The 16,142-nt window shown below is 41.3% G+C and overlaps 1 protein-coding gene across 1 annotated transcript in view; it reads right to left on the reverse strand.

The window, feature by feature from the left end:
- Positions 1 to 3,690, reverse strand: part of DOCK1 (dedicator of cytokinesis 1) — an 827,740-nt gene extending 824,050 nt beyond the window's left edge. The window contains exon 1 of the mRNA XM_053692513.1: positions 3,249 to 3,690. Coding sequence (XP_053548488.1) covers positions 3,249 to 3,294 — 46 coding nt within the window. The 5' untranslated portion in view covers positions 3,295 to 3,690. The remainder of the gene's footprint in view (positions 1 to 3,248) is intronic.
- Positions 3,691 to 16,142: the final 12,452 nt, after the last annotated feature.

Genomic DNA, 16,142 nt, shown 5'->3' on the forward strand with positions numbered 1-16,142 from the left:
TGGGTCTTCCTACCTCCATGCTGATAAAAAAAAAAAAAAAAAAAAAAAAGATTCATGTGGAGCATCTCCCAGGTGAATAATTCTGCTACACTGTATGCTAAAGGGACATGAAACTCAAAAAGTTTCTCTTTCATGATTCAGATAGAAAATACAATTTTAAACAGCATTCCAAATTACTTCTATTATTTAAATTTGCTTCATTCTTCGGATATCCTTTTTTGAATAAATAGCAATGCACATGGTTGAGCCAATCACACAAGGCATCTATGTGCAGCCACCAGTCAGCAGCTACTGATTCTATTTAAAATTATCAAGAGAATGAAGCAAATTGGATAATAGAAGTAAATTGGAACGTTATACATGGGAATACATAAATAAAGTGAGTTAGGAACTCCAATGTTCCAAAAATTAAAAACATTTGGTTTATTTTATTTTTGTTTTAAATAACAAATAGTCATTGATATAAAAGGATCTTGGAAAAATAAAATAACAAAACAATTAGAGCATCATTATTATAAACACTTTCCAGAACAAGCAAATTTTTCCTGTCCTATCATTACAAAAGGAACTTGGAAATAACCTGGATGTGGTAGCACATCACACTCAAAATCTTCCTTAGCAAATGAATATTCATTCTTTTAATAAACAGAACTGTGAATCACAATATAATTTATTAACCAGAACAGATTTCTAAGAAATCTGTAACATGTACTGCTACAATAAAGGGAAGTTATATGCATATGCAATAATGTTTCCACTATAAATTCAACATCATTAAAGTGTAAATAAAAAAATGATCAGGTTATGTTACATATTTACACCAGTTTCCCAATGCATATGACTTAAAGCCATCGGTATAGTGACACCTACAGTGACAGTTTACTGTGATACAATAATTAGATGACAACAGTTAAAAATACATTTTGCTCCCATCAGTGAAGTGTTAGTGAACTAAACTGAAAGGATCGATTTTCAAGCAAACTCTTCTGTCTGGTGTTGACATTTTACTACTTCTCTTTAAGAGAACTGTCAGGAGCTAAACAAGGAGGGGGCGGTGAGAATGTGGATGGAAAGGGCCTTCCTGTGCTTGTAGCTCGGGGAACAGGCGTGCCCTATAGGCCATTCCAAAGGGATGAGCCATTAAAAGGCACAATGCAGCACAATACTACTGTGCATATACAGATGCACACCGTGGGATTTAAAAACCATGAGGAAAGTCTATGAAAGTGCAAAAATAGGGGCACAGAACTGAAAACTAGTTAAAGGGACAGTCAAAACAAAAACTTATTGTTTAAAAAAGATAGATAATGCCTTTACTACCCATTCCTCAGCTTTGCACAATCAACATTGCTATCTTAACATACTTTATAACCTTTAAACCTCTAAATTTCTGTCTGTTTCTAAATCCCTAAAGACAGCCCCAATGATCACATGCTTTTGTATTTGATTTTCACATCAGGGGAAGCTAGTTCATGTGAACCATATAGATAACATTGTGCTGACACCCGTGGATTCTAACAACACAGCACTAATTGGCTTAAATTCAAGTCTATAAAGTCATGTGATCAGGGGGACGTCAGAATATGCTTAGAAACAAGGTAATCAAAGAGGTAAAAAGTGTATTAATATAACCATGTTTTCTGTACAAAACTGGGGAATGGGTAATAAAGGGATTATCTATCTTTTAAAACAATTAAAAAAAAAATTGTGTTGACTGTCCCTTTAACTCACTCATCTCTAATTACAAAGCTCAATGCTAGAGTACCAAAGCATACAAACTAGACAGCTCACTCAGTACTAGATAAAGAGACCAGGTATACAAACTAAAGAGTCAGCTCATTCCTAGAAACAGCATAAATAACACACAAACACATGGAGATAAAAGAAGCATGAGAAAGCAAATTGGCTAACTTAAAAAGTTGCAGCCACCCAACCAAATTTCTTCTAAGAATGTTGCCACAGGAAGGGCAGGAGATGTAGCCATTTCCTCTAGTAACATTTTCATTTTACAGCAATACCCCCTGATAGATTTACAATTGTGACACCTAACAGTTCTATCTCAGGATTTCTCTCTGTTAGATTTAGCCCTATTAATGGAAACTTGTAGGCATTATCCATTATGCATAAGCACAGTATTTACACTTGAAATTTTTTTTTTAATAATAATAATAATAATCTGACATTAAAAGGGACAGTATACTGTTAAATTGGTAAGCTTTTTATCACACACATGATCACCTACTGCAAGTCACGTATGTAAGTGGCCGACATATAAAAGAGCCATGAGAGTGCTAGACAAAATAATGCAGGCAGAAAGCGCTTGCATATTCATAAACATCACTAACAGATACTGTTGCAACAATGTTGCTGTAGATAATCTTTATCAGATAAGAATAGGGAACTATTTTAAGGGTTACATCCAATGAGTTTACTAGGCCACCTGCAACATTCCTGGCAAACTTGTTATAACCACAGTCTGGCTGCAATATGTGTTCAGTTGCACTATAGTTATCAGGCAACATTTCTGACAAGACACTATATAGGCCAGATCTACAGGTACCTGATAGCAAAATCCCTTTTGCAGCCCTGTGCCTAATATGCATGTGCTGTTGCAAACTGATAAAACATCTTTTTAGCAGATAACATACACTCTTTAATGAAGCCACTGACATCCAATATATTGCAAAACATAAAGTGTTAAGCAAGCTGTTGTTGACAGTGAGGTTACACCAAAAGATGCCTTGGTGATTACTGTGCCCCTGGGCAGCTTAATTTGTGCATGCATGCGCACACACAATATATATATATATATATATATATATATATATATATATATATATATATATATATATATATATATATATACACACACAAATATATACATACATACATATACACACACAACTATACCAGAAGTGAGACAGTCATAAAAACACATGCACTGTATAAAAAATTCAGCACCTCTTTAAAGGAAGTGTTTCTGATGCAGATGTGCTGTGTATAAAGCTAAATGCGAAAAAGTGTAACTTACAATCCCTAATGTACAGTAGCACACATTGCCAGATAATGATGGACCAATTTAGTTATTTACAAAACTTAACAATACACAAATCATGCAGAATCCAGTCTATAAAGAGCACACACTACAAACACAAAGAAGTAGCATACACATATATATACACACAACGTATAAGTCACAATAGCAGAGGCACAAAGACTCACGATGTAATGCAACTTCCTGCACTTACCAACTCCATATTTCTCCTCTTTCTTGGTTGGGACCCACCGCGTCATCTTCCCAGAAAAGGATAAAGGAACATCCAACTTGTCATATAGTCCAATTTGCGGGTAATACACAGAGTTAAATTGTAATTTATTTTTTCCCCCAAACAAATAACTTTAAGGTAGGGGGAGGGGGCAGTACAGCCCGACTGGCGTGTCAGGGATTTCCTGGAGATAACTCCTCCTTCTATTTTTAGGGATAGGGCGGAAGAAATGTGTGGAGAAAATAAACGTGACACTGAAGTGTGTCGGAGAGTGGATGTGGGAGTGTGGGACGCAGCTCTCAAGCCGCCATTTCCACAAACCCTTTGGGCAGCATCAGATGAAAGAATGGGGGAGAAAAAAAAAAAAAAAGTTTGTTGGTGTCACGTGACGTGAGACGTCATTGCCCGGGGAAAGAGAGTGACCTGGGAATGTGGTCCTCGAGGCACAGTTTAAGGAGACTGTCTGCCCTGTATCTTGCATTATATGTACTAAAATAGAGTGAGCGTTCGTGGAGCTGCCACAGTTTGAGTGGAATGTTGTATGGGCGCAGTGTGAAGTAACTGATTTGAGACTGGTATATTATGTGAGTGGTATGTGTGGTTCTAAAGTTGCCACCTTGTGTGCAAAGTGTGAAGTGACTGGTACTGACAGTATGTGAGGGGTTACTGGAGCTGTCACTCTTTTAGGGAACTTTGGCTCTAGCTCAATGTGAGGTCACTGGGGTTGTATGTTATGGGGGATGTGTGTTTCTGGAGATGATACACTGTGAGGTGGCTGGGGCTGTATGTGATGGGGGATGTGTGTTTCTGGAGATGACACACTGTGAGGTGACTGGTACTGGCAGTTTGTAAAAGAGATGTGTGTTCCTGCATGTGCCACTTTGTGAGGGAAATGTGGCATACTCCCAATGTGAGGGGATTGATCCTGAGACTCACAGTGTGGTCCTAGAGATGAAATTTATGAAGACAATGGCACTGAGCCTAGTGTTATGGGTGGAGGATGTGGTCCTGCTGCTTACACTGTAACAGTTTTTAGCACTGTGTAAATCAGTGGGATGCCTATGCTGAGATTTTGTGTGGGCGCTGGTCCTGGTGACTGCATGGTGTCAAAGATATGTTATCTATGGAAAAGCTTTGAGAATGATTGTGCCAGAGGCTGAGGGAAATTTGGTTCTGAAGATGGCATTATTCGATGTATATTTGGGTTAGGGCTGGCACAATTTATTGATATTAGCACTGGAGTTGAGACTGTATGAGGTTAATAAAGGGCTGCCATTGTGTGAGGAAAACATGGAACTGTGGACAGCACTGTGTGAGGGATATATGGACCAGAGGGCAGCACTGTCAGTGACATGAGGACCAGAGGGTAGCACTTTGAGAGGGACATGTAGATTAAAGGTCTGGGAATTAGGCCTTTGGGCTGGAATAATTTATGGAGATTAGCACTGGAGTTGATACAGTGTGAGGTTGATGAAGCATTGCTACTGTCTGTGGGACACGTGGCCCCGAGGCCAGACACTGTCTGTGGGACACGTGGCCCCGAGGCCAGACACTGTCTGTGGGACACGTGGCCCCGAGGCCAGACACTGCGTGAGGGACACGTGGACCCGAGGCCAGACACTGCGTGAGGGACACGTGGACCCGAGGCCGCCAGCCCCTGCGTGAGGGACACGTGGCCCCGAGGCCTCCAGCCCTTGCGTGAGGGACACGTGGCCCCGAGGCCAGCGACATGAGGACCAGAGGGTAGCACTTTGTGAGGGACATGTAGATTCAAGGTCTGGGAATTAAGCCTTTGGGCTGGAATAATTTATGGAGATTAGTACTGGAGTTGATACAGTGTGAGGTTGATGAAGCATTGCTACTGTATGAGGGACGCGTGGACCCGAGGCCAGCACCGTGTGAGGGACCCGAGGCCAGCACCGTGTGAGGTACGCGTGGACCCGAGGCCAGCACCGTGTGAGGGACGCGTTGACCTGAGGCCAGCACAGTGTGAGGGACGCGTGGACCCGAGGGACATATAGACCCAAGGCCAGCACCATGTGATGGACACGTGGACCAGAGGCCAGCACCGTGTGAGGGACACGTGGACCCGAGGCCACCACCTTGTGAGGGACACGTGGACCTTGAGACAGCTCTGAGTGAGGGAAATGTGGACCACAGAACAGTATTGTTGGAGAGGAAGGACTGGGCGTTTTGAGGCCAGCACTATGCGAGGGGACTGGTACTCCCAGGGCCAGCCGTGTGTGATTTTTCTGTCTGTGCAGTATTTTTATTATTAAGAAAGGACAGAGATGCAATAAAGGATCTCATACACCAGCAATCACTTTTTCTTTTTTTTCTAGTTAAACCCCTATTATTTGTTTTTATTAAAAAAAAATGGTTTAAACTGATGGTAAACTTTACATGTTTAAAAATAAGTTCCGGGAATCTAAGCTATATTTTTCAGGGATTCTATCACTTCTAATGAAGATGCTCTGTAAATTATTTTTCAATCTATCTATGCCATTCTAATACACCGCACTCTAGCCATCCAGCACTTTTTTTTTTGTAGCTAGAGTGTCAATTGGAAAATTAGCTCACAAAAACTATGAATTTTGAAGTGGGTGTGTATTAAAATGGCACACCCAGATTAAAAAGTAATTTACAGCACATCCTCTTTAAAAGTGATCAATTAGTCGTCATAAAATATCGCTTAGACACCAGACATGATTTAAAGACCTGTACCATCACTTTAAAGGGTCATTATAGTAATAGACTAAAGCAAGTCTTTTTTTTTTTTGAGTATCGACCCTAGATTATTGTGTGTTTGACCCAAGCAAAGGGGTTGAACGCACAGTAGAAATCCCACTCAAAACGCCTTTGCGTGAGTTAAACACAGAGTAGTTTAGGGTCGATAGTCTTAAAATTACATGCTGTAACAGATTAGAGCATCTTATTTTTTACTATAATGGATCTTTAAAGGGAAATGAATCCCAAAATGTTTCTTTCATGAGTTAGATTGATCATATTATTTTAAACAACTTTCCAATGTACTTTTATCAATTTTGCTTCGTTCTATTGGTATTCTTTATTGAAGGAACAACAATGCACTACTGGTTGCTAGCTGAACACATCAGTAAGCCAGTGATAAGAGGTATATTTGTGTAGTCACCGATCAACAATTAGTTTCCAGCTGTGGCTGTGTAATACTTTGCATTATTACAAATATTTCTGTTTATTTATAAATGTTACTTAAAGGGACAGTAAACCTTAAAAATAATGTTATATAATTCTGCACATAGTGCAGAATTATATAACATTATTTAGGTGCTATAGCCATAAAAGCATTTTTTACCCGTTTAATTTGCTAAAATACGGCGCTTTTACAGACCCGCTCTCTGCTGAGCGGGTCTGTAATTTTTAGTCAGCGCATCGGGCCAGCTGTATAGTCACAGCCCGGCCCGACCGCGCCATAGCACTAAGTGCAGCTCGCTCCTGTCACAGGAGCGAGCTGCACTTAGTGCTATGGCGCGGTCGGGCCGGGCTGTGACTATACAGCTGGCCCGATGCGCTGACTAAAAATTACAGACCCGCTCAGCAGAGAGCGGGTCTGTAAAAGCGCCATATTTTAGCAAATTAAACGGGTAAAAAATGCTTTTATGGCTATAGCACCTAAATAATGTTATATAATTCTGCACTATGTGCAGAATTATATAACATTATTTTTAAGGTTTACTGTCCCTTTAAAGGGACACTGAACCCAAATATTTTCTTTTGTGATTCAGATAGAGCATGCCATTTTAAGCAACTCTAATTTACTCCTATTATCAATTTTTCTTCGTTCACTTGCTATCTTTATTTGAAAAAGAAGTCATCTAAGCTTCTTTTTTGGTTCGTACTCTGGATAGCACTTTTTTATTGGTGAATGAATTTATCCACCAATGAGCAAGAATAACCCAGGTTATTCACCAAAAATGGGCCGGCATCTAAACTTACATTCTTGCATTTCAAATAAAGATACCAAGAGAATGAAGAAAATTTGATAATAGGAGTAAATTAGAAAGTTTCTTAAAATTGCATGCTCTATCTGAATCACGAAAGAATAAAATTGTGTTTAGTGTCCCTTTTAAAGGAACACTGAGCCCAAATTTTTTTCTTTCATAATTCAGATAGAGCATGACATTTTTAAGTAACTTTCTAATTTACTCCTATTATCAATTTTTCTTCGTTCCCTTGGTATCTTTTTATTTTAAAAGCAGGAATGTAAATCTTAGCAGCCAGCCCATTTTAGGTTCAGCACCATGGGTAGCGCTTGCTTATTGGAAGGTTACATTTACCCACCAATAAGCAAGCATAACCCAAGTTCTCAACCAAAAATGGTCCGGCTCCTATGCATCACATTCCTGCTTTTTAAATAAAGATAGCAAGAAAACTAAGAAAAATTGATAATAGGAGTAAATTAGAAAGTTGCTTAAAATTGCATGCTCTATCTGAAACATGAAACTAAATGTGGGTTTAGTGTCCCTTTTAAGCTATCCAAAGCACAAATTAACTGGATAATTGAATAAATATTGATTTCATAATAATCTGTGCAATAAACATTGAAAAATATGTAATATTGGCTATTACAAGTTGAAAGTAAACCAGATTGCTTCCGCGCAATTTAATTTAACGCGTGTCTGGATAGCGTAACCTCAGAGCTCTGGTTGACTGTTACGCTAAAATAAAAAGTGGCACAAAACACATCAAAAATACATTTAAAATTACAGTTATACTCCTTACACTGTCTCTAATAAAAATTACAACAACAAAAAACAACACTGCATAAAAAAAGCTATAAGGGCTCAAAGAAATGAGGTCTCACAGGTGAAAGGAAAAAAAAGCATGCAAAGGGCTTTAACATAGAGATATATACTTGTTTAAATATGTGTTTTTTTTTTTTTTTATATGTACAGTATCTCACAAAAGTGAGTACACCCCTCACATTTTTGTAAATATTTTATTATATATTTTAATGTGACAACACTGAAGAAATGACACTTTGCTACAATGTAAAGTAGTGAGTGTACAGCCTGCATAACAATGTAAATTTACTGTCCCCTCAAAATAACTCAACACACAGCCATTAATGTCTAAACCGTTGGCAACAAAAGTGAGTACACTCCTAAGTGGAAAAGTCCAAATTGGGCCCAAAGTGTCAATATTTTTTGTGGCCACCATTATTTTCCAGCACTGCCTTAACCCTCTTGGGCATGGAGTTCACCAGAGCTTCATAGGTTGCCACTGGATTCCTCTTCCACTCCTCCATGACAACATCACAGAGCTGGTGGATGTTGGAGACCTTGCGCTCCCCCACCTTCCTGTTTGTGGATGCCCCACAGATGCTAAATAGGGTTTATGTCTGGAGACCTGCTTGGCCAGTCCATCACCTTTACCCTCAGCTTCTTTAGCAAGGCAGTGGTCGTCTTGGAGGTGTGTTTGGGGTTGTTATCATGTTTGAATACTGTCCTGCGGCCCAGTCTCCGAAGGGAGGGGATTATGCTGTGCTTCAGTATGTCACAGTACATGTTAGCATTCATGGTTCCCTCAATGAACTGTAGCTCCCCAGTGCCAGCATCACTCATGCAGGCCCAGACCATGACACTGCCACCACCAGGCAACTATTTTTTTTTCCAGATCCTCAGAGAAATCTTTGCCATGAGGTGCCATGCTGAACTTCCAGTGACCAGTATGAGAGAGTGTGAGAGCGATAACACCAAATTTAACACACCTGCTCCCCATTCACACCTGAGACCTTGTAACACTAACAAGTCACATGACACAGGGGAGGGAAAATGACTAATTGGGCTAAAGTGTCTACATCGGAACAACTGTTCTGATGTAGAAAAATTGAAACCACGTGTGCACGATCGCGAGATTTGAATTATTGGATCGCGTCTGGGGGGGCGTCCCTACAACCCTAGGAACGCCCTCCAGACCGCGATCAAATCCTGGAAGCACAGAAGGCTTCAGGACAGCCGTTGGCTATGACGTTCTATTCTGTCATAACGGCTCTAAAGCCCAGTGTAATTATGACGGAATAGAACGGCATAACGGCATTAAAAGGTTAATGGCTGTGTGTTGAATTATTTTGAAGGGACAGCAAATTTACACTGTTATACAGGTTGTACACTCACTACTTTACATTGTAGCAAAGTGTTGTTACATTTAAAAGATATAATATATTTACAAAAATGTGAGGGGTGTACTCACTTTTGTGAGATACTGTATATGTGTTTGTGTGTACATATGTATTTATGTCTATACTGTTGCCCGCGGCTTCACTTGTGTGGATTTTGTGATTTGGTACAATTGTTTTTAAAAGAAACATGAGTTTTTATTCCAACATCTACTAAATATAATTTACAGGTTGATGTCTTAACATAATAAGCAATGTTTGTTGATGACGTTATTCAGGGTGTATTGGCTACAATACAAAGATAGTTGTTCCATTGATATGCGTCCAGGAATTCTTTAGTGTTGTATTTACAGACAGAGAATAAGACAGACAAATCACGACCACTCGCAACAATGTGTGCCGTTCGGATTGCACACTCGCTGAAATTAACTTTGTGAGTTTTCGTTAATTCTGTTTCTAGTACATGGGCACCAATCAGCTAAGTTGTGGGCGGGGCGTCCCTCCGGCACATTAAAAATATGTTATTAATTATTCTGTTGACAATTATTTATTAAATTGTAATTATATATTATGGGGCCGATTTATCACGGCCCAAATACCCCTGTTTCCGCACGAGCCTTCAGTTTCGCCGGAAACAGGAGTTAAGACTGCTGCTCCTTAACTCGTCTGCTGCCTCTGAGGCTGTGGACATCAACCCGCCCAATCTCATACGATCGGGTTGATTGACACCCCCTGCTAGCGGCCGATTGTCTGAGAATCTGCAGGGGGTGGCATTGCACAAGCAGTTCACCAGAACTGCTTGTGCAATGATAAATGACGACAGCGTATGACACTTGATAAATTGGCCTCTATGACTCAACTGTCAGATGGGAAAAATATTCTTTTTACAATTAGTTTAATATGAAATTGTAATGATATATTATGGGGCCGATTTATCAAAGTCTAGCAGACATCGCTGAATGCCGACAGCATATGCTGTCATCATTTAACATTGCACAAGCAGTTCTAGTAAACTTTTTGTGCAATGCCGCCGCCTTCAGATTCGCAGATTGATTTGATTGTCTGCTAGCAGGGGGCATCAATCAACCTGAGGCGGGGGGGATATGTGTGTGTTGCCAGTGAAGAAATACATCAAACAGTGAAATAATTGTCCAGAAGGCCTTAGGTTAGACAACCCAGATTTTTGTTTACTCATTTGAGTTAAGGAGCAGTGGTCTTAAAGGGACACTCAAGTCAAAATTAAACTTAATGATTCAGATACAGCTTGCAATTTTAAACAACTTTCCAATTTACTTCCATTAACAAAATGTGCACAGTCTTTTTATATTTACACTTTTTGAGTCACCAACTCCTACTGAGCATTTGCAAGAATTCACAGCATATACTTATATGCATTTGTGATTGGCTGATGGCTGTCACATGATACAGGGGGAGTGGAAATAGACATAAATTTGCAATTTATTTAACAAAAATCTACTCCTCATTTGAAGTACAGACTAAGTGCTATTGCTTTGTCTTCTTATCATGCATTTGTTGATTATGCAAATCTACTGTATTGACTGCTGCTGCTTCATAACTGCTTTTTCAGAAACAGGGGCATCAGGGGCCATTCGGCCCTTGATAAATCGTCCCCTATGACTCAACTGTCAGATGTGAAAAAAAAGAGTATACATTTTTTTTAGTGATATCCATATCTTGAGAACTACTGACGTTAGTAGCAATAACTATGGCATGTAAACTTACTTTATTATGAAGATTTTAAATTAGAATTTTAACTTTTGTAATATCTTCGTTTTTTTAGATATCGGTATCTGCATAAATCAACCCCCCTTTTAACCCCCCTAAGTGGATTTTTAGGAAATGGTAAAACACATGTTTCTTTGTTTTTAAGGAGAATCTAAATACCAATTTTCTTATCTGTAACATGTTTGGGTTTTGAGATATAGGTTTCCTCATATATCACCCCCCTTTTTTAGTGATATCCATATCTTGAGAACTACTGACGATAGGAGCAAACAATTTGGCATGTAAACTTACTTTATAATGAAGATTTTAAATTATTATTTTAACTTTTCTTATATCTTCGGTTTTTGAGATATAGGTATCCTCATAAATTACCCACGTGTTTCTTTATTTTTAAAGGAGAATCAAAATACCAATTTTCACGCCTGTAACATGTTTAGTTTTTGAGATATAGGTATCCTCATAATAAAAAATCACCCCCTTTTTCGTCGCCTTAGTGACGTAATTTCCAAAAATCCTTCCTTAGTGGGTGCCTACGTCATAAAAACAATGTACCTTCCAAATTTCACATTCCTAGGTTAAATGGTTTGAGCTGGGCGTTGAGTCAGTCAGTCAGGACGTCTTCTTTTTTATTTTTATATATATATATACACACACACACACACAGAGAGAAGCACACTCACAGGAACGAACAACTGGCTCAATACTATTGTTAGCCTGTGCTATGGCAATTTACCACCTGGGTGCAGCTTCTTTTAGCTCAGTAATGCTTTTCACAAAGAAAAACTTTCCTGTAGTATATCAGTCTGATCCCGCCTATTACAGTCAGTCCAGCGCCGAAATACCAGGCAATTCCTCTCTGAACAAGGAACACTGCAACCCCTGACAATCGTTTCTGCCTTCATTGGGCCTCGTCAGTGAGGTGTAGCCATATTCCTCTAAGCACACTGAGCAAGGAATCCACGTCTGGTTTCCCCTTTTTCCCATAGGGAGACTAAATACACACAGAGAGAAGCACACTCACAGGAACGAACAACTGGCTCAATACTATTGTTAGCCTGTTCTATGGCAATTTACCACCTGGGTGCAGCTTTTTTTAGCCCAGTAATGCTTTTCACAAAGAAGAACTTTCCTGTAGTATATCAGTCTGATCCCGCCTATTACGGTCAGTCCAGTGCCGAAATACCAGGCAATTCCTCTCTGAACAAGGAACACAGCAACCCCAGACGATCGTTTCGGCCTTCATTGGGCCTCGTCAGTGAGGTGTAGCCATGTTCCTCAAAGCACACTGAGCAAGGAGTCCACGTCTGGTTTCCCCTTTTTCCCATAGGAAGACTAAATACACACAGAGAGAAGCACACTCACAGGAACGAACAACTGTCTCAATACTATTGTTAGCCTGTTCTATGACAATTTACCACCTGGGTGCAGCTTCTTTTAGCCCAGTAATGCTTTTCACAAAGAAGAACTTTCCTGTGGTATATCAGTCTGATCCCGCCTATTACAGTCAGTCCAGCGCCAAAATACCAGGCAATTTGACTATGAACAAAGAACACAGCAACCCCCAGACGATCATTTCGGCCTTGTCAGTGAGGTGTAGCCATATTCCTCTAAGCACACTGAGCAAGGAGTCCACGTCTGGTTTCCCCTTTTTCCCCATAGGGAGACTAAATACAAACAGAGAGAAGCACACTCACAGGAACGAACAACTGGCTCAATACCATTGTTTGCCTGTTCTATGGCAATTTACCACCTGGGTGCAGCTTCTTTTAGCCCAGTAATGCTTTTCACAAAGAAGAACTTTCCTGTAGTATATCAGTCTGATCCTGCCTATTACGGTCAGTCCAGCGCCGAAATACCAGGCAATTCCTCTCTGAACAAGAAACACAGCAACCCCAGATGATCGTTTCGGCCTTCATTGGGCCTCGTCAGTGAGGTGTAGCCATATTCCTCTAAGCACTGACCGTAATAGGCGGGATCAGACTCATATACTACAGGAAAGTTCTACTCTGTGAAAGGCATTACTGGGCTAAAAAGCTGCACCCAGGTGGTAAATCGCCATGGAACAGGCTAACAATGTTATTGAGCCAGTTGTTCGTTCCTGTGAGTGCACTTCTCTCTGTATGTATTTAGTCTCCCTATGGGAAAGAGGGGCAACCAGACGTGGACTCCTTGCTCAGTGTGCTTAGAAGAATATAGCTACACCTCACTGACAAGGCCCAATGAAGGCTAAAACGATTGTCTGGGGTTGCTGTGTTCCTTGTTCAGAGAGGTATTGCCTGGTATTTCAGTGCTGGACTGACCGTAATAGGTGGGATCAGACTGATATACTACAGGAAAGTTCTACTCTGTGAAAAGCATTACTGGGCTAAAAAGCTGCACCCAGGTGGTAAATCGCCATAGAACAGGCTAACAATGTTATTGAGCCAGTTGTTCGTTCCTGTGAGTGCACTTCTCTCTGTATGTATTTAGTCTCCCTATGGGAAAGAGGGGCAACCAGACGTGGACTCCTTGCTCAGTGTGCTTAGCGGAATATAGCTACAGCTCACTGACAAGGCCCAATGAAGGCTGAAACGATCGTCTGGGGTTGCTGTGTTCCTTGTTCAGAGAGGAATTGCCTGGTATTTCGGCGCTGGACTGACCATAATAGGCGGGATCAGACTGATATACTACAGGAAAGTTCTACTCTGTGAAAGGCATTACTGGGCTAAAAAGCTGCACCCAGGTGGTAAATCGCCATAGAACAGGCTAACAATGTTATTGATCCAGTTGTTCTTTCCTGTGAGTGCATTTCTCTCTGTATGTATTTAGTCTCCCTATGGGAAAAAGGGGCAACCAGACGTGGACTCCTTGATCAGTGTGCTTAGAGGAATATAGCTACACCTCACTGACGAGGCCCAATGAAGGCCGAAATGATCGTCTGGGGTTGCTGTGTTCCTTGTTCAGAGAGGAATTGCCTGGTATTTCGGTGCTCGACTGACCATAATAGGCTTGATCAGGCTGATATACTACAGGAAAGTTCTACTCTGTGAAATGCATTACTGGGCTAAAAAGCTGCACCCAGGTGGTAAATCGCCATAGAACAGGCTAACAATGTTATTGAGCCAGTTGTTCGTTCCTGTGAGTGCACTTCTCTCTGTATGTATTTAGTCTCCCTATGGGAAAAAGGGGCAACCAGACGTGGACCCGTTGCTCAGTGTGCCTAGAGGGATATGGCTGCACCTCACTGACGAGGCCCACAGAAGGCCGAAACGATCAGCTGAGATTGCTTCTCGGGCCTTTGGCTTGGATCAAGTGCAGTTTTCTGTGCTTGGTCTTGGTCTTGGTTTGCTGCCTGGAGACCTGCTCCTTCGGCCTAGGGTCCTTTCCCTTTGGGGTTTGGGCGCCTGCTGCTATTGGGGGGGTGGCTACTCCTTAGGCGTAGAGCAACTGGGTAGTAGGGCCGTCCCCTTGGCCTTGTGGCATCGTCCCTGGACTTCAGCCACATGCTGCTTTTGGGGGGGCGCTCTGAAATCCAGCCTAAAGAGGCAATAGGGCAAATATGGCTACCAATGTGCCAAATGTTCCCAAAATGTGTTGATTTCTGAGGACTTTCGAGAGAAGATTGGTTTGGCTCATGTCCAGCAGGTGGTTTTGGAGGGTGTTTTGAAGATGCCAAGGGCAAGTTTGCATTGTGTTCAGTCATTCCCTTCAAGAGGGATTTTTGATGTGGCTTTCACCGATGAGCATTATTTACAGACCTGATATCAACGGACTATTGATATGGCTGCTGCTCCAGAGTTGGTTGGCATGAAATTTGTTGCCTGTGTGCAGAGGGAGAGAAGAATCCCGGTGACAGTACATATGTACAACCCTTGGGTCACTGATGTGGAAATTCGTCTGTTTCTTTGTCGCTACTTTGATGATGTTCAAGGAGGTAGCAAGCTGAAGAATCAGTTTGGGACTTTCAATGGAAAGCGCAGGTTCTGGGTGCGGTTTGTGCCTGATGAATTAGGTATTGGTGGAAAGAAACACCCTCCACAGACTTTCGCCATTGGTGGAAATAGAGGTTTCCTATACTATGATGACATGCCTCTTTTTTGCCGTAGTTGCAACCTGTTTGGGCACATTGCTGAAAATTGCCCAGGTGCCAGATGTCGAAATTGCGGTGAGGAGGATCATCTTGTTGCCCACAGTAGTAAACGCCGGACCTGTGACCTGTGTGGTTCTTCAAGTCATCTGTGCAGGATGTGTCCTTTGATGATGTTGCAGGGGCTTGATAGAGTGAAGCCTTCCTATGCTGATGTTGCAAAAAAAACATCTTCAGTTGCAGTTGAGCCATCTGCGAATGAGGAGGAGGTCTCTGATGAGGCATTGAACTCTATATTACCTCTTTTGTGCAAGAAATCTGCATTTGGGGTCCCTGTCGGAGAGGTGTCTGATGCTCCTGTGGTGGTTCCTGTGGCTGAGAAGGTGGAGGAAGCCCAATCTCATCTTCCGGAAGTGGATCTTGCTACATCTAATGTGATAGCTGCTTCAGATGTTCTTGAAGCCCTGTTGCCCAATTCTGTGGATGATTCTGTTGCTGTTCCTGGGACAGAGAATTTTTCCTTCACTGAGTCATCTTGTGATGCTGCTCCTGATGCTGTTCTTGGTGAAGGGGAGAACATTGATTGGTCTGCTGTTGTGTCCTCTAGTTCTGAGGAGGATATGGACACTGAAGGGAAAAAATCTGCCTCCAAGCGAAAAATAGATGCGGATTCTGATGGATGGGAGAGTCCTGATTTGAATCTTCCAGTAGTTAAGGGTGCAGATCCAGATACTACAAGTGATGCTGACTCTTTAATTTCAGAGTTTCCTTCTGTCTCTACTAAAGACGTTCCTTCTGACTCAAGCCAGTGTATAGGTGACTTTTCTGATGCCTCTTCTGTTGGTTATCTAGATAAAAGAGATGTGAACCAACTTGCTGAAGTTACTGGTTATGAGGCTGGCAAGGG

The sequence above is a fragment of the Bombina bombina genome, chromosome 9, assembly GCF_027579735.1.
Source record: "Bombina bombina isolate aBomBom1 chromosome 9, aBomBom1.pri, whole genome shotgun sequence".
Taxonomy (NCBI): domain Eukaryota; kingdom Metazoa; phylum Chordata; class Amphibia; order Anura; family Bombinatoridae; genus Bombina; species Bombina bombina.